The sequence below is a fragment of the Trichosurus vulpecula genome, chromosome 6 (genome assembly GCF_011100635.1).
Source record: "Trichosurus vulpecula isolate mTriVul1 chromosome 6, mTriVul1.pri, whole genome shotgun sequence".
Taxonomy (NCBI): Eukaryota; Metazoa; Chordata; class Mammalia; order Diprotodontia; family Phalangeridae; genus Trichosurus; species Trichosurus vulpecula.
The window spans coordinates 145,232,889-145,252,626 of NC_050578.1; the positions used below are offsets into that span (position 1 = coordinate 145,232,889).

The 19,738-nt window shown below is 33.4% G+C and overlaps 1 protein-coding gene across 2 annotated transcripts in view; it reads left to right on the forward strand.

Moving 5' to 3' along the window:
* The window catches only part of TECRL (trans-2,3-enoyl-CoA reductase like), a 205,892-nt gene extending 187,265 nt beyond the window's left edge, over nt 1-18,627 (forward strand). Inside the window, exons 9-12 of one of the 2 annotated variants that reach the window (XM_036763427.1) lie at nt 12,302-12,359; nt 15,468-15,553; nt 16,101-16,146; nt 17,275-18,627. In XM_036763427.1, the coding sequence (XP_036619322.1) occupies nt 12,302-12,359; nt 15,468-15,553; nt 16,101-16,146; nt 17,275-17,402 (318 nt within the window). In that variant the 3' untranslated portion in view covers nt 17,403-18,627. The remainder of the gene's footprint in view (nt 1-12,301; nt 12,360-15,467; nt 15,554-16,100; nt 16,147-17,274) is intronic. The other variant, XM_036763428.1, reaches the window with a different exon arrangement.
* The last annotated feature ends 1,111 nt before the right edge of the window (nt 18,628-19,738 follow it).

A 19,738-nucleotide genomic window follows, 5' to 3' on the forward strand; every position in this document is an offset into this window, starting at 1 on the left:
ACCGTTTAATAGCTAGAACAGCAAAGTACAAGCTCTCCCACTGAGCATCAAGGCTCCAGGCCCCTTCCAGGGACATACCACAACTGCTGTCTGAGGACATGCTAGTAAACTATAAAGAGGCTCAACGGCGGCAGGGGGGCAATTAAATGAGTAATTATTTCGTGTAAAGGTAGAAAAGAGGGTAGGGGGTACAAAGACAGCTTTTCACCCATCTTTAAGCATTAATTTAAACATCCGTACTCCAAATCTAAATATGTGATGTATGTCAAGTGAGAAATGAATTAATACACTTCTTGAAGGACTAAATTACATTAGTGTTGACATCATCACTAAAAACAAAAATCATAAAACATAAAGAAACAAATTAAAAAGTAGACAAAGTACAAAGATTCCCCTTACAGAGAGCAATTTAGGGATTGATTTCATGATGTGCCCAAAGGTAATAAGCAAATTTAGTCTGTGGGATACTTGGTTATCCCACTTGGGAGTATTCATTATGAGTATAGGCAAAAATATTCCCTGACGATAATTGTGTTTTATGTGTTAGCATCTGTTACAAAGACTGAAAAGAGAAATAATTCTTTGAAAAATTTGACATGTCTCCAAACCAAGCCAATTTTCAGTTTCCAAAGTAGGCATACAGTAACCGTATATTCACTTCAGAATCAAATGAGTCATACTACTTTATATATGTTCACATTTCCTATTCTTATTTTTTTAACTTACAATATAATTATCCACTCTTACAAGTCCTTTTATTTTACCAAATAGTTAAAATGACTTCTAACTGTTTCCAGAAGTCAAATCACCTCTCAAAGGATGTATATTTGAAGGTATTCAATATGTGTCATAGCTTCTGATGGTGATTTAAAAAAAAAGTTTCCTAAAATGTGTAGGTCATTGACTCATTACTGGAGTAAGGACATGGCCTCCAAGTGACTCCTTAAAAGTAGAACATTAATTTGAATGTATTAATACTGGTGTTTTCATACAAATTATGTTATAAAGATTTTGAGAGGCAGCATTTATTGTAGACAAAATATTGGAATTAGTGAGGAGAGGACTGGTGTTGAATAACTCTTCTAACACTAGTTGTCTGACACTTGGATAAGTTAGTTTCTTCATCTGTAAAATGGGGCAGATTACTCCCATGGTATTCTTGTGAGGAGCACGTGAGAAAATTGGTTTAAAATCCTTTGCAAATTGTAACAGGGTATGTAAATATCAGTTATTGTTAGTTATGAAAGTCAGCAGGACCTGGAACACAGAAATTTGGCTTTGGAGTCAAGAAAATTCTTCTCAAGTCCCACCTAATATATTGTTGTTATAGGATTCCAGACAAGTCACATGGGTCATTAGTGCTCTGAGTAAATCTAAGACTATAATTTGCAGAGAAGTTTACTAGCTTTCATTACTACAGAAACTTCATCTCTGGGAACTCCATATACCAAAGAAATCTCAGGTCCAGTTCCCATTTGTAAATGACCAGTCATACTACATATGTAGTTTTACACATTTAAAATAGATGGTAAGTTTTCTCCAAAGTGTCATACAAGAAAATTTTTTTTAAATGATAAAATAATTTCTAATGATTTCAAAATTCAAAGTATTCATGAATGGATGAATCTATTGTTCTTGGAAAGGAGTTTGTTGCAAGTGATAATGAAAGAAGGTATTAAGTTTATTTCAATCCTTTGTTTATCTGATTTGTACATATTTGTTGCACATTCTCTCCCCTAATTAGACTCCGTCCCTCTTGAAATCTGTTTTTATATGTTTTAAGGAGAAGATGTCTTTTAATTAAATAATAAAAATCTTTTTTAAAGGTATTTACATATTTATACCCATGTAAAGGAATCTACCCTTAACAAAGAGATGAACTTAGGGGAACAAGTTAGTACTCATTCAGAAATCAAATTAAATGTCAACACACTTTGAAATAGGTCTGTTAGTGATGCAAATGTGAATTTATATGAACTTTTGATAAGCACAATAAACAGAGGAAAAAATGAAACCAATTAGAAATTAGACTATAAGTACTTTGTCTCTTGATGTGTTACAAAAGCAGAAAAAAGCAGTATTAATTCCGAATTTGACTGGATTAGTTTGATTATCTAAATCTTGAAACAAGAATTCTAATGTTTACTAATATCATTGAAAGAAGGGAGGGGTAACTGGAAAATTTATACATAGAGACCCTTTTATTCTGAATCATGAGAAAAGTCAAAGGCTTTCCTTTCCATGGAATCTGGGTAAGGAAAAAAAACACAAAAACCTTGGAGAACATTTAGCCAAACTCATATGTTTGACAGATGATGGAACTGATGGGCAGAAAATTGAAATGACATGCCTAAAATTAAATAGTGGTAGAGCAAAGATTGAACTAGCATCTCACTAATCCCCATTTTGTAACCTCAGAAATGGGCTAGTTTCTAGTATGGACTTCAATGCAAATAAATAAAGACACCATTGTTAAATTTGCTAATTTTCCATACTGCTTAGCTAGCTGGCTGCCTATATGGACATAGTCAAACTGTTTAATATTATTTAATAAATATTTCAGAAGGGAAAACAATGCTACTGCCATAATACAGTTATGACCATTTTAATAAATGTTTGTTCAATAGGATTGAATGCTGGAGGAGACCTGATGTGACCACCATTCAGTCAATAGGCATTTACTAAGTATTTACTATGTGCCAGTCACTATGCTAGATTCTGGGAATGCAAGAATAAAGATTAAAACAATTCCTGGTCCTAAGCATTTTGAGAAGTGTGTTGTCTTCTTGAAGTACATATCTGAAATAAGGGCGTGTCAGGATTTATTAAGTCCTCTGAGTATTGAGTGACAAGGGGACAAATGATGCAGTCAGAAGACTCCTGTAAGTACAAATTCCTACTGACTTGAAAGTTTCTGTGATGTCCATGTACTGTACTAGGCACTGGAAATTCAAAGACCAAAAAAAATGCTAAACTATTATAGCTTTTTGATACCAAGACAAATTAGACAGGCGACTGACCACCAATGAGCAATTTATGGCAAGATACGGGCAAAATTCTTCTACCTAAAACTTATGCTTCCTCTCAAAACAACTATTTGGTAATGACACTGTAACTAATTAGTTATCAATGTTCAAAACCTCTAAATCATAATTTATTCTCTCCTCTCCCTTATTCCCTGCTTCTAATCATTTGTTAAGTCCTGATGATTCTATCTTCACATTCTTTCTTGAATATGTACCATCCCCTCCTTTCCAAACTCCACACTCAACAGAATGTAGACTTCATGAACTTTGGGCCTGGAAGTTTATGTTTCACCTTTTAATACCTGGAACCTAGCAAAGTGCCTTGCCAATAGGTGCTTTATTTATCAATGTTAGATGGATGAAATGGTGGCTCGATGGATGGATGAATTGAACAGTATGATCTCTAAAGTCTTTTTCAATTTTAAATGCTATGTGAAGACATTGCTGACTAGATAGACCTAGGATTTATTAGTCTAAATCTATATTGTATAGAAAAGGTAAGGTAGTTCTAAGGTAGTGAGATGGTAAGTGATATGATCACCCTTCTACCTTGAGTTAGCAAAAGAGCAAGAACTCAGCAGAAGATGGTAATGACAGGATGGCAAAGTAAATATTGAGATATGCTTGGGGGAAAAAAAAAACTGGATTTCAGACTTTGCCTCTGACCCAAATTGACTTTGTGATCATTAGTAATTATTCAGCTTTTTAGTACTGTGAGAAAAATCTGCCAAGACTAGAGTAATAAGTTTCAGATCTCCATTATTGGAGGGAGTTTTTACATTAAGAATTTTCTACACTGATAAGTCAAAAGCCTCGGTCAGGAAGAAAAGTTTCCATTTACATTCGCTTTATGTTTTTTATCCTTTGAAAATTTTATTACACAGCATTGTTTTTTCCAGTTTTGAATGACAAATTTTTTCCCTCCATCCCTTCCCCTTACCATCATGAAGTTAAGCAATACGATACAAATTAGATATATGATAAACTCATATAAAATATATTTCCATATTAGCTATGTCAGAAAAAGAAAGAAAAAATATGTTAATTTGCATGCAGAGTTTATCAGTTCTTTCTGGATATGGATGACATTTTTTTTATTAAGAGACCTTCAGAATTGTCTTGGATCATTGTATTCATCAGAATAACTACATCTTTCACAGTTGATCATTGTTACAATATTGTTAAAGTATGGCTACTATAATGATGTACAATATGGTGTACAATGATCTATTTCTGCTCACTTCACTGCATCAATTCAAATAGTTCTTCCAGGATTTTTCTGAAATGAAGCCCTGAATAATTTTTTTATATAACAATAGTATTCATCACAATCATATACCACAACTTGTTCAGTCATTCCCCAGTTGACGGGAATGCCTTCAATTTCCAATTCTTTGCCACCACAAAAAGAGCCATTATAGTTTTGCACATGTAGAGCCTTTTTCCCCTTTCTTTTGATCTCTTTGGAATACAGACCTAGCATGTGTCAAAGGGTATGCACAGTTTTATAGTCGTTTAGTCATAGTTCAAATTTGTTTTCCAAAATAGTTGGACCGGTTCACAACACCAGCAACAATGTATTAGTGTCCTTACTTTTCCACATCCACCCAACATTTGTCATTTTCCCTTTCTGTCATTTTTTAGGTGTAAGGTAGCCCTTCAGAGTTGTTTTAATTCAAATTTCTCTAATCAATAGTGATTTAGAGCACCTTTTCACATGAGTCTTCATAGCTTTGATTTCTTCTTCTGAAAATTCCTTGTTCAAATCCTTTGACCTTTTATCAATTGGGCAGTGATATATATTTGTCAGTGCCCAATTGATAAAAGGTATATATATATATATATATATATATTTAAATTTTGTAAAGTTATGTATGCATTTAAGAAATTAGGCCTTAATCAGAGAAACTTGCTGTATTTTTAAAATATTACTTCAATGTCTATGGTACCTTTTACAAAACTATAGTTTCCATTATCTCTTTAAATGGGGTCTATTTTTATATTTGCTTTGTCTGAGATCATGATTGTTAGAACTGCCTTATTTTACTTCAACTGATGCACAATAGATTTTCCTCTAGCCCCTTAATTTAACTCTTTTTCTTTTTGTTTCAAGTTTGTTTCTTGTGAACAACATATTGTTGAATTCTCATCTCTGCTATCCACTTCCCTTTTTGGGTAGGTTCATTTCATTCACATTACAATTTGGTTATTGTGTATTCCTCTTCATCCTATTTTTTCTGTTTATCTTTCTCTCTCTTTTTTTTACCCTGTCACTCCTCAAACATCTGTTTTGCTTCTGACCACCACCTACATTAATCCGCCCTTCATTTTATCAGCACCCTCCTCACCTCCACCTCCCTTCCCATATCCCCTTCACCTCCTATTTCCCTCTTGGGTAAGATAGATTTCTATACCCATCTGAGTGTGTATTTATATTCTTCCCTCTTTGAACCAGTTCAGGTATAATGAGGTTAAAGTGTTGGCCTCCATCCCTGACATTTCCCCCTCCGCTGTAGAAGCTGACCCTTGTGCCACTCTTTTATGTAAGATAATTTTCCCCATTCTTACTTCTACCTTTCCACCGTCTCCCAGCAATCCTGTTTTCTTGCCTCTTATGATTTTGAGATCATCCGAACATAATAATTTTATACCCATGCTCTCCACGTAGACTCTTTTTGACTATCTTAACAATGATATACGTTTTAGGAGCTACATGTTTCATCTTCCAATATAAGAATATCAACAATTTAACTGTATTAATTCCCTTATGATTTTTCTTTCATGTTTACCTTTTTATATTTCTCTTGAGTCTTATGTTTAAATATCAAATTTTCTATTCATCTCTGATCTTTTCATCATGAATGTTTGCAAGTTTTCTGTTTCATTAATACGTACTTTGTCCCTTGAAGATTATACTCATTTTTTCTGGATATGTTGTTTTTGGTTGTAATCCCAGCTTCTTCACCTTCTAAAATATCATATCCTAACCCTTCCAATTCTTTAACATGGAAGATGGTAAATCTTGTGTGATGCTGTCTGTCACGCCATCATATTTGAGTGTAGTTTTTTTTTCCTGTATGCTTGAAATATTTTCACCATCAACTGTTAGCTCTGGAATTGGGTCATGATAACATAATATAAAACAACATAACATAACATAACATAACATAACATAACATAACATAACATAACATAACATAACATAGCAACGCAACACAACACAACATAACACAACACAACATAACATAATACAGTACAATAAAATACAATATAGCATAGCATAACAACATAATGCAATCCAATACAATGTAATGTAATATAATACAAAATATTGAGTGTAAGTTTTCATTTTGGGATTTTTTTCAGGTGATTTGTGGATTCTTTCTATTCCTATTTTTCCCTCTGCATCTAAGATATCAAAACAACTTTCCTTTATGATTTTTTACATGTGATATGTAGTGTCTTTTTTGGATTGTGGCTTTGAGGTAGCTTAGTAATTCTTAAATTATCTCTCCTCAATCTATTTTCCAAATCAATTGTTTTTCCCAATGACATATTTAACATTTTTTGCATATTTTTTCTTTCCTTTGAATTAGTTTTATTGTTTCTTGATGTATCATGGAGTCATTAGCTTCTATTTGATGAATTCTAATTTTTAAGATATTTTTTCTCCAGTGAAGTTTTGTACCTCTTTTTACACTTAGCTATTTTACTTTTTAAGGAGTTCTTTTCTTCAGCGAATTTTTGTGCCTTTTTTAACAACCTGGCTAATTCTGGTTTTTTTTTTTGTATTATTTTTTCTGCATTTTTGTGCCTCTTTTAACAAGCCAGTAATTATTTTTCTGTAATTTTCTTATATCACTTTAATTTCTTTTTCCAGTTTTTCCTCAACCATGCTTATCTCTTTTGTTAATTCAGGAATTCTTGTTGGGTTTGTGTCCAGTTCACATTTTCCCTTAGTTACTTTGCTTATAGCTGTTTTCACATTGTTGCTTCTTCTGAGTTTGTGTCTTGATCTTTCCTGCCAGCATAGTAACTGTTTATGTTCAAGTTCTTCTTATGTTGTTAGCTCATTTTTTCTAGACTATTTCTTTATTTTGAATTTTATGTTAAAGTTAGGCTCTGTTCATCTGGGGTGGGAAGTCACTGTCCCAAGCTTCTGTCTTTTTCTTGCTGCTGTTTTCAGAGCTAGTTCTGAGGCCTGGAGTTTTCCAGAGCTATAGACACTGCCCTTTTGGTCTATGCTGTGTTATTTACTCAGGAAAGACCCAATGCTCCTCTGCAGCAACAAGCACTAGTGATGCTCTTGTCCTCAGAACTGTTATCAGGGCCCTTGCTCATATGTGGCCACAAGTACTAGTTAAAGAACCTCTCTGCCCTGGAATTTCAACTAAGGCTTTCTTCTTCACTCTAGAACTGAGACTCAGAAATGAGTATGGGCAATGGAGTTTCCAAACAGAATCCAATGCCGGCCCAGAGTCAACTGTAATCTCTTTTTGACCAGTTGCATGATTCACTTACTGTCTCTGGGTTAAGAATTCCAGAAGCTGCTGCTGCTCTTCTAGCTGCCCCCAAGCCCCTCCACTGGTGTTACTGCCATATGTACTGTAGGTCAGCCCACACCCTGGTGTCACAGTCCTCTCCTGTTGAGCTCCTGAGTTGTCTTGGAAAACTATCACCATCACCTTTTGTTTGCTCCACTGCTCCAGAATTGAATTCTACATATTATTTTAAAGTTGTTTAGATGGGAATGTCTATATATTCTTTATAAAGTACAAGCTTCATAGTGTGTGTGTGTGTGTGTCTGTGTATGCTTTACAAAGTTCTTCCTAACAATATTGTAAGGCAGTTCCTATAAATATTATTGTCCACATCTTGCAAATGAGTGTGCTTTATATGAAAAATTCTTCAGTCTTTTCTTAAAATCTATTGTCCTGCCATTATCCAATTTCATGCAAAGTTTAAGAAGAAAATATTCAACACCCATCCCCTTCCTCTAAGAAATCTCCCACCTACCATGAACCTCCTAAATTTTCTAAAATTAAACACTGGCAACTTTTTTTTTCTAGACTGCTTTCTCCATGTAAAATAAAATAATTATAAGAGGCAAACTCTAATTTTAGCTATTATGCTAAGGGAATATAAAGTCATGTTTAATATTACATTAAGGTAAACCACATGAAAAAAGGTAAATTAGTTTAAAAAGAACAAACTCCAGTATTCTGAAGTCAAACACGATTATTTTTCCTTTGTCCCGCTGATGCCTGACATTTACACTGGATGATGTCTTTATTATTACGTGTAATGCTTAGAAGAGAAATTGAAAATATACTTTAGATTTATATTGTGAAAAGCTAGGTTGAATCTTGACTCTGCCACTCATTAGCCATATTCAATAATAAGTGATTATGTCTTTCTAAAGCCTCAACTATTTCATTTGTGAATTTGAGATAGAGTAGCAAGAATAAATCTTCAGGCATATATGATAAACAGTTTGGTATACTTAGAAGAAAACTAAATCTGGAATCCAAAGATAAGTTTGACTCAGCTCTGACATTTACTAGTTAAATGACTTGAGCTATAAATTCTCTTAGTCTCAGTTTTCATAACTGTAGAATAAAGAGAACAATTTTATACTAACTCATAGAGTTATGATGGTAGAAGTACTTTGTGAATATTAAAATGGTATCACCCATTCATAAAATACTAGGAACTTAGGACCTACCTAGTTATCTTGCTGTTTCTTCTTCTGCTCCCCTGGTGCTACCACCTGGAACAGCTATCTTCTGAAGATGACTTCCAATTCCTGACTACCTGGGGGAGATTGTCTACTGAGTTTTGGAGTTTTCCATTCTGTCCTAATTAGTGAGTGAATTAATGCAAATTTATCTAATTCATTATATTTTGCCAGTTCAAGAACACATTTCAAATTCCTTTCAATAATAAAGGGGTTTATCAGGGTATTTTGCCATCTGTCCTGCCATAGCGCAGGTGCTTCTAGCCTCCACCCCTTCCCCTTCTTCCTTTTTTCCATCTCTTCTCATGCGAATGTTATCAAATAAATACTAATATTTCTACTTGTGAGAGCATGGCAATCAACTCTTCTATATCTCCACACATTCTCCATGTGATTTACCCAAACTTCCATTGTAGTCAGCAATCCCCTATTTGCATTGTAAAGACTTCCTTAAGGTAAGAGCTATCTCACTTTTTAATTTATATACATAGCATCTAGCACAGTCTTTGGCAAACAGTAATATATTTTCGTTCATCAATTTCATTTTTTATTAATTTGTTCATTCATGTGTTCTAATGATGATAATCAGATTACAATGATATGAAAGTTGTTTTGTAACTTTTGTTTGAAAGTAATCAGTAAATATTGAGCTTCTACTATGTAACAGACATTGTGTTAAGCAATGGAGATTTAAAGAAAGACAAATGACAATTTCTGTTCTCAAAGATCTCGCAGTTAAAGGTAGTAAACAACATACACACACTTATGTACAAATCAGACATACATAGGATAAATCAGAAATGATCAGAAAAAAAATGGCAGTGGAATTAAGAGGGATGAAGAAAGATGAGACTTAAAAGGAAACTAGAAAAGTAATGAGACAAATATGAGGAGGTTAAAAAGCCAGGGATAGGGATCTTCAAGGAAAAATGTCCAGAGTCTGGAGATGGAGCGTCTGGTGTTTTTGTAACAGCAGGGAGGCCAGTGTCACTGGATCACTGAGAACATGGGTTGAGGGTAGAGAAGAGAGTAAGATATGAGAAGACTGGAAAGGAAGAAGGTGGTTAGGTCATGCAGGGTTTTGGATAACAAACAGAATATTTTGTTTTACCTTGGAGGTGATTAGGAGATATTGGAGTTAATGAGGTAGGGGGGCAGGGTCACATGGTCATTATTGATCTTTAGGACCACAACTTTGATGGCTGAGTAGAGCACAGACTGGAGATGGGAGAGACTTGTGTTAGAAGAACAGCCAAAAGGCTACTGAAGTAGTCCAGATATGAGATGATGATGGACCATGCCAGGAAGGTGGCATTGTCAGACAAGATAAGAAGACACACACAAGAGATGTTATGAAAATAAAAAAAACCTTAAAACTAAAAAAACTAAATACAAAAAACCCTAAAACAAAACAAAACCAGGCAATGTCAACAGATTGAGTTAGAGGGGGAGAGAAAATTAGGAGTAAAAGATGACCCCTGGGTTGTGAGCCTGGTTAACTGGAGGATGGATGTACCTGGGCAGTAATAATGGAATAAGGAAAGGAGGGGATTTGGGAGGGGAAAAGTCTTCAGATTTTAGAAATGTTGTGATTTTGATATTTTGGGACATCCAATTTGTTTTTTGGAGCAGGGAAGGCAGGGCAATTGGTGTTAAGTGACTTGCCCAAGGTCACACAACTAGTAAATGTGTCAAGTGACAGGGGTTGGATTTGAATTCAGGTCCTCCTGACTCCAGGTCCGGTGCTCTACTCACTGTACCACCTAGCTGCCTCATGGGGACATCAAATTCTAAAGATCCAATAGGCAGCTGAAAGTCAACAGAGAGGTTCAGGTGCATAGGTACCTTTGATAATCATTGGTGTAGATATAGTTATTGAATCCATGAGAGGTGATGAGGTCACCAAATTAAGTAAGAATAGAATTGAGTGAGAAGAGAAAGGACTACACAACTTTTATTGTTAAAATTCTATTTCCTTATTGGTGTGCTTGCTTAAGATTTATTCATATAACATCTTGGGGAAACCCCCAATCTCCAATCTTGGGATCTCCAGGAATGTTGGTCCAAGATGAAGCTATTTGATGATTCTCTCTCTTCTGATACTGCAGCTGCTGCTAACATGTCTATTTTAAACAGTAAACCAAAGAACACAGTTATCTCAAAGAAAAGTCATTTAATGAAATGGCATAGTATGATAAATAACAGTTTGTCCATCATAAACCCAGGGCACATGCTTCCACAAATACACAGAAAGCAGACATGGAATATTAGATTTCCATCCCCCGCCCGTATCCTTCCTTTCTATCCATATCAATGTTGTTTTATGTATGTAAAAACACAGAAAGGGAATTACCAGTTTTGTTGTTTATTTTGGAGAGATTCATGCTCCTACATACTTACAAAATAATCTTAGACAACTTAGAAGTTTAATATAATGTAAAATAGGCCAATTAGAGGTAAAAAACAAAATAGAAATATATCTATTAATTGACTTTGTTATACCACATAACTGCCATTTGTAGGCAGGAATAATAAGTTCAGGCAATGAAAATGACATAATGGAAGGAAGTACTTGCCCTGGCATCTAGAATGAGTTAAAATTTAGTCCATTGATTTTTTTGTGATCTGCTATTTTAGTTGAATCATGCCATATGATAAAAACTTATTCTAATAGAGAAAAATAATAAAACTCTAGTACCATTTTTAATGTGCATTTTATACCACAGAGAGAATACTTTAGTATTGCTTTTTTCTTGAAGTAAAGTCCAAATATGAAGTAAGGAAAAAATTACATCCTGGTATACCAGATGACCGAAAGTAGCAGTCGACCTTTTTACCACTGCTGAATCTGCACATCAGAATTGCACAGAATCTGCCACAGGGAAAAATAAAATAAAGTTTAAAAATGCTAAGAAAAAAAAATCACTGATATAGCCATAGTGAATTGTTATCTGGAATTTTTTTCAGTTAGAAATCCCTAATACCTGGTACATTTCTTCTGAAACATGGCAAGATCTGGAAGTCCCTTCTAGATTATGATAGAAAAAATAGCATGGATTTCTTTGTATATTTCACTGTATTTTAATTCTTTGAAAATTAATAATACATGCTTAGTATGAATAGTAAACCAGTTATCCTGAATGTTTGATTATTCCAAACATCTATTCTTTGACCTTCATGGACAACGGTGAATGTATTAGGTAATATAGCATAACCAATATTCACTTCCCAATATTTTATGTTCTTACAAATAAATTATAAGTGATTATCAATAACTGTCAATTTGTTTAGTGTTTGTTACTGGAGGTGTGGCCATTTTGTTTTTATGTTTGTGAAGTCTCTTAAATATTTGAAATTTTCTTTCCTGTTATAGTTGATGCACAAATACATTTATTCCATCATTGAAATGCATGTATTTATGGCTATACATATGGACTATATATGGATATATATGGATATACATATGGACTAATTTATTGAAACTAATTTAATGAAGATTACGAAGAAATCATATTGACATTGTTTAAAATATTTTCAGATTTGTGAAGCTGGGAATCATTTTATCAATGTAGTATTAGCTCATCCAAATCACACAGGTTTGTTTCATTCTTTTCTCTTTTGCTGTGGTGAAGCGAATTGTACTGACTATCATGTTAATATGACTGAAGTTGTTTCCCATGCCTCCATCTCTCTTGAAAAAGCATTGTTCTCACCCTCATGCTAAATATTATATAGTATATCATTATCCTGCCTCCTCCACCCCTTTCTTTCTAGGCATGGGATCTACTAATGCTTGAGTTCCAAAGGGGCCTGTAATTCAGTAATGGATTCTTTTGGAAAAAAGCAAAACATAAACAAAAATAGAAACAAAAACAAAATAGCAAAAACTATTTATTCAGTGTCCCACCTCTTAGCACTGGTAAACTCTGAACTGAAATGATCTACCATAGCTATCCACTTTATTTTAGTGACTCACATGATGGTCAAATCTCAACTTTACTTTGCATGACAACCTGAACAAAATTTCTTTCTAATTCAGAAGGTAGGTGCCATGTTAGAGATATGTAGTATATCTATCATTAACCTTCTCTTCAATCAGTGTACATTGAATGATTCAATACATAAATCTCAAGCTCAAATCCTAGGAAATAGAGTAGAAAGAACATTGACTCTTAAGGAAGAGGACTTGGCTTCATATCTTAATTTTAACCTGCACGTGGCCTCAGGAAGGTGACTTAACTACCTTCCAGCCTCAGGCTCTCCTCTGTAAAATTAGGTGTTTGGAGTTGATGATTTCTAAAGACCATTTCAGATATAGATACTGGATATAGATGTAGGTTGTTAGAGAACCAATTAATTAATAATTTCACCCACTATAACCAATAATCCCCAAATGAAATAACGAGCTAACCCAACTAGTCAGAATTCAGACTGAGTTTTATTATACAGAACTGGCAAAACAGAACAAATGGTGATCCCTGTGGATCTATAATGTTATGGATATCTGTATCCTTTCAATGATGTAGGTCATGAGCCATCCATGACTGCCCATATTTCTTGTTTGCACAATCCATAATCTCTTGATATCCTAAATACATTGCTATAGTCAAATCTTGACAAACTAGATGAATAATTAATGATATCCACAGAACCATCATTATTTCATTATACATTTTATGATAACCCATAGATCTTGAAATGTGATCATCTTTTTCACAGCAAGTATAATATATAAAACTATTATTTCTAGATCTATACATATATGTATATATATATTCCATTGAAAATGTATAATTTAGATACTACTTTTATTTTGATTTATATTTATTTTATTTTTCCTTTCCAAAACTTTGTGGTCATCCTCAAGCAGACACCATAAATAATAGTTACAATCACAGAATGAAGTAGTGCAAGATATTTGCTATAATTTATTTTTTTTAACTTTCTTATTTCAGTAATTACTGTAATTTTGGCATCAATGTACTGATATTTCATAGTGACCATAGAGCTTTAGGCAATTTTTTTATTGTTTATGGGATTAAATCCTTCAACTGTGGAAAAGTGGTAATTTTGTTATTCATATTTTCATTTACAAATGTCATAGTGAAGAGTCCAACTTGAAATCATCATATAGTAATTATTATCTAAACTATTTTTGATAAAATTTCAAAAGGGAAGAAATCATTAACAATGCATGAGTGGTACCTTATTAATTGTGGCAGCAAGAAAAAACATATTTTTACTATTTTAAAATTATTGTTCTGATGAAAAATGTTGTGGGGATATATGTGGGAGTTAAATATATCAGCAATTATTGTAAACTTCTCAGTATATACAAAACTAAGTGATATTTCATAACTCATTTTGCATACTTCTCTATATATGACATCTCCCCCAGTGTTACTAATGTGTTATAATTAATTTCATTTTATAAAATGTTATGATTTTAATCACTATTTTAAAAAACGTACCTGGCATCTCTGTAACTTAAAAAATGTAGACAACTAGAAAAAAAGTTCAGACAGAAAATAAAAATATTTCTTGTGACATCAAGTTAGGAAGTATGGAATTTTTTTTAGTATAGTCTAGATAAAAGAATATTTGAGTGTGACAAAAGCCTTTTAGATATACACAAAATAAGATGAGCAGCCGCTGTCTACTAATGTGGTAAAATGATGAAAATGATCATAAAATAAATCCAGAAGAATTTATAATATATTTAATGAAGAATATTTCCTTATGCTATGGGGTTTGTTTAATAGTGAAATACTTTAATCCATAAACAAAGGGAAAACTTCCTCTTCAGATATCTGTTTGTATGGTTTCAACATAATGTGCTCTCAAAGAAAAAGGACTAAAATACTTCCTTGTTCTACATTTTAAATATTTGATTAGATTTGTAATATTTTAAAATACTAGGTATAAAAAAATATTTCCCCACTTCTTCCAAAGATCAATGAGAATATTTTGGGGAAATTCTTTGATTCTTTCTTCAAAACATACATTGAAGAAATCAAATGGGTTGACCCTCACAATAAGAATAGCCGTTGATATTCCTATTCACAAACCTATTAGCATTTTTGTTAATTCCACAAAGGATGAGATGCAAGTGCTACTTATTTCACTACTCTAGAGATCTGTGATTGCATCAGTAAGGGTTTACTTCCCTTGCCAATGTATAATTTGAAGGTTTTCATGACCTGCTTTGGCCAGAAAAAATGAATCCATCATTTGACCAACAATGTGGTCTCTCTCTATTTCTCTGTCTGTTTCTGTCTCATATTAGTTAGTTTGTTTCTCAGATAACAGATATACATTCAAGATTATTTTAAAATCTGTACATAAGGACTTTCTGGTTTGGAAAAGAGTACCAAAATTTATTTTTCATAGATATAGCCTTCCAAAACACTGCATTACTTCACTTAAGTGATAAGCTTAATGGAAACTAGGTCCCTCATATGATATGGTCCCTCATAAAACAAGAATAGCAGAAGTAGACAATCATAAATAAAACAAATATCTTGGTCAAGTTAGATATTTAAATAAATAATACAAACTCCTAGGGGGCAGGGGCAATCTTTTTTATCTATGTGTCCCCATTAGTCATCTTTGTGACTCATATTACAGTAGTAGCTTAATAAATGCTTTTTGAATTGAATAGAACAGATAATAATGTTGCTGATTTCTTTCTTCCTCTCCCAAAGGAAATAATGCCTGTTTCCCAAGTCCAACTTACAACCCTTTCACATGGTTGTTTCTGTTGGTTTCCTGTCCTAACTACACCTATGAGGTAGGTTATCTAATTCCTCTTTCCTATGCATACATATGTCTAGTTCGATATACACAATGATAGATTTATAATACTATCTGTAAAATACATTGCTTTGTAAAATGTTATGCATATTTCTTCAAGTTTTGTTGATATGATGGTTTCACCAGGCAATAAATTATTTGTAAGTGGTTTTACTTAAAACAGATTTTAATTTATATAAAACTTATATAAATTATGTCATATGTAAAACTATCTATAATTAGTAAATAATGTATACAATGTCATAAAATATAGTATAGAAAAGATTTTAATCATATTTCCCAGGGATAAATCTTTATTTTTAATGATTGCCACCATTTAATTAATTTGTTTCCAAACTAAATCTTTAGTTTTATGGGAGCATTTTTCATTATTTTGTTTGTTCAACAAGTCACTCATTGTTTTTGAGCTTTGTTGTCATCTAAACAATTAAATTATCTTTGAGATTTTTTTAATATAAATTGTCCCTAATATAATATTAATGTATAGTTTTGTGTTGTTTGCTAACTTTTTTTTAATGTAACAGATTGGGTCATGGATTAGTTTCACAGTTATGACACAAACCTTACCAGGTAAGATGATAGCTAGATTCTTTGACAAGTAAAAACGTTAAATAAACCATAACAAAAAGTGATTTTTGGGAACAATTCAATATTAACTAAAACTGTAACTGTTATAACAATAATCTTTGGTGTGAACTCAAAGAGAAAAGGTTATTATATTTTCATTTCCATTTTTATATTGAATTACTCACTTGCACTGCCAAGTTTTTAAACATAGTTTTCCATCTGTTAAGGAAGAGAATGCATCTTTATGGAAATGCTCCTCATAAGTTTTGCTTGGTGGAAATGTGGTTCAAACATATATAACAATTTATTTTTCATGAGTCCCAAAAGAAGTAAATAGGAAATATTTGTTGTGCATTTTGTGTGAGGCTCCCTTTTTCGGTCGGAGTGTGAGTGTGAGTGTGTGTGTGTGTGTGTGTGTGTGTGTGAGATGGTGTTAAGGAGTGAGTTTTTGAATGAACACTTTTCTTTTTTTTTGAGGGGGGAAGGCAGGGAAATTGGGGTTAAGTGACTTGCCCAAGGTCACACAGCTAGTAAGTATGTCAAGTGTCTGAGGCCGGATTTGAATTCACGTTCTCCGGACTGCAGAGCCAGTGCTCTACTCATTGTACCACCTAGCTGCCCCAAATGAACACTTTTCTAAGAGAAATAGTATGACATATTAATTGAAAATTAAATTATCACTTAAATAACTTCTCATTCCTTGAGATAAAGATGAGGATTATATCTTCTAGGTGATCTATTAGTCCAATTTATTTTGAAAAATTCAAATAATTTATATTGAATTGTGAATTACACTAAATTTTGTTCAAACATGTACCCTAAAGTATATGTCTATATGGTGTCCTTCTTTAATAGCCCAGTTGAAAGAAGAAATTCTCTGAACTCATCATTCAGAAGTTTTCTATAATATAACCTGGGAGACAATAAACTGCTTTCCTGCTCAGCTGCTCTTTGCTAGTTCTTGCAGTTTCATTCTTTCACTTCAAAATGTTCATTTAAGAAAAAATGATAAAATGTACAATATTTAAGATATGCTTTAAGATCTATGGGTGATTATTTCAATTTTATAAAGTTATAAATTCAAGCACATACTGCCAAGTGGCGATATTCATTGTATTTCTTTTCTTCCAGTTGGAATTTTTACTCTCCTAATGAGTATCCAGATGTTGCTTTGGGCACAAAAGAAGCATAAAGTCTACCTGAAGAAATTTGATTCTTATGTGTATAGGAAATCAGCAGTGATTCCATTCATATTGTAAATGTGGTGGGGAACATGGAAGACTCCTCCTGTACACAGAAAGGCTGGAAGGAAGGAGTTGTCATACTAGCACAATACAGTCAATATGTATTAGAGATTTGTATGGGAAGATTGATTATTTTTATTTTCACACTTTCAATATATTTGTCCAAATTTGGATTCCCAAAACCGAACAGGAAAATAAAAAAGAAGAGGAAAGGGAAGTACAAAAGCAGACCTATCCATTTTTCAGAGAATTATTCTCTAAACAAAACTCAGTGGAAAGAGTGCTAGAAAGACCCCAGGCTATGCCACTGATCACCTGAATGATCTTGGGCATATCATTTCATTTTTCTGGGTCTCATTTCCTTTCCTGTAAAATGAACATATTGAGCTAAAGTATTCCAGTTACAAAAATCTAGAATTCTAAGTTGTTGGTTTATTATTATTATTATTATTAACCTTTGCACATTTAGCAGTTATAATTGACTATAAGATAAGCAACAAGAAGCAATCTGGAGTTTAAAGTAGAGAATTTTATAAGGCTGGTTTGGGGGGATTAAAATCATTTGAATTACAGGATTCCAAGTTAATAGCTAGTTAAAAATCACATTTTGGAGTCTGTTTACAATGAATTGTCAAATGCCTAAAGTATTCTTAAACTGTCAGATAAAGGTTTTCTAAAATCTCTACTTAAAGGTAGAAGAGTTGACATTATCCATTTATTATATGTAATGTGCCATCAAACATGATAAATGCATGACATAAAAGGTTTGTGAAACAGAGTAGAATTCAAAATGATTTCTTAGTGTTCTTTGCTTTCTTTGTAAAGTTGGAATCAGTAAATCAATCAAATAAAAACCACTAACTACCTTCTATGTGATGAGAACTGAGATTGGTGCTGGGACACAAAGACAAAAAGGAAAGTCCCTTCCCTCAAGAAACTTATAAACTATTAGGGGATATAGCATATACATTATTATGTAGGTGGTGGGGGCAAGATCTAATTCAGTCCCATAGTCATTTATATTCAATATTGGAATGAAATGAGACACTGTTGGTCTACTACATTCAACAGTTAAAAAGATGATTTATTTAGCCATAACAAGAGAAGAATATTCTATAAGGGTATGTTTTGAAGAATTTTTGAATTGATTAAGCTATGCAAAGTTCTCCTGGCTCTGTGATACCCATAGTGGCCCTCTGTATCATTAAAGCAATAAACAAATCTATGATGTTTGTGATTATGCCTGTATAGGTCTGTATCACAGGATATGAGATTCTCCATACAGAAGGCAGAAGAAGTAAAACATTTATTCAGAGGATCGAATCACAAAATCAGTAACTCCAATTTGATATAGCAATTATATCCCCAAATCAGTACATCCACTTCATCATAACAACAAAGAACTTAAAATATAATATCACGGCAGAGACCCAAGTCATCCTGCAATCTCCCCCGCCCCCAGCTAAGGCCTCCCCATGATCACTCAAGAATCCTGTCTGGTCTCCCAAGCTTCCTGGTTTCCACTCTCAGTTCTGCACTGGTTCTGCAGCTCTGTCAACTTGGAGTTCTTACTCCTTCTTCTTGGGCTGAATTCTGACTTCTCTTCTGACTCTTGAATTCTCACTCCTTAATAGCTATCTTCTGGGTATATATAAGGCCTGAGGGCTTCACACCTCTCCTGACCTAATTAGCAAAGGGCTATGGGCCTGGGACCTCCTACCTAGCTAGGGAAAGGGTGTGGGCAGGCCTACAATCAAGCCTCTCCTAATCAAGAATCCCTTAATTGGCTCCATCTGAGAAGCTTCCCTTAACTAGCTCCACCTGAGGCCTATTGAATGGGTGAGGAAGATCTTTAATCCACTTAACAGCACACCCTCTAGCTAAACCTCCACCAGAAGTTTGGAGCTCCAAGTGGTACTTCCCAATTCAGACAAGTAGGAAGTGATGACAGTAGTCCAAATCCAAGTACATTGAGTGAATAAAATGTCTAATAAAATGTCAATATGTTTTGAGAAAAATCTACTTAACTTGCATGGGGTTTGGTAAATTTTAGGATATTCTTCCCTTCATAGGTGGCATAAAGGAGGTTTTTAGTGGAGGTGAGGAAGGAGAAATAGAAGAAGTTATTTCTGCATATTTATCCTTCAAAGGCATTTTTTTCCCTTGAGATCATTATGGTCACATATGAAACAATGCAATGCAAAATTTGAACTCTAAATATAGTTAAAAATAATAGGACCTTGAAAAATAAAAGGTCTCTATCACATAATGTCTATTAGAATACAACACATTCTTTGTTTTACACAATGATGCTTATTATCAAATAAAATAACTAGTAATCCTTTATTTTT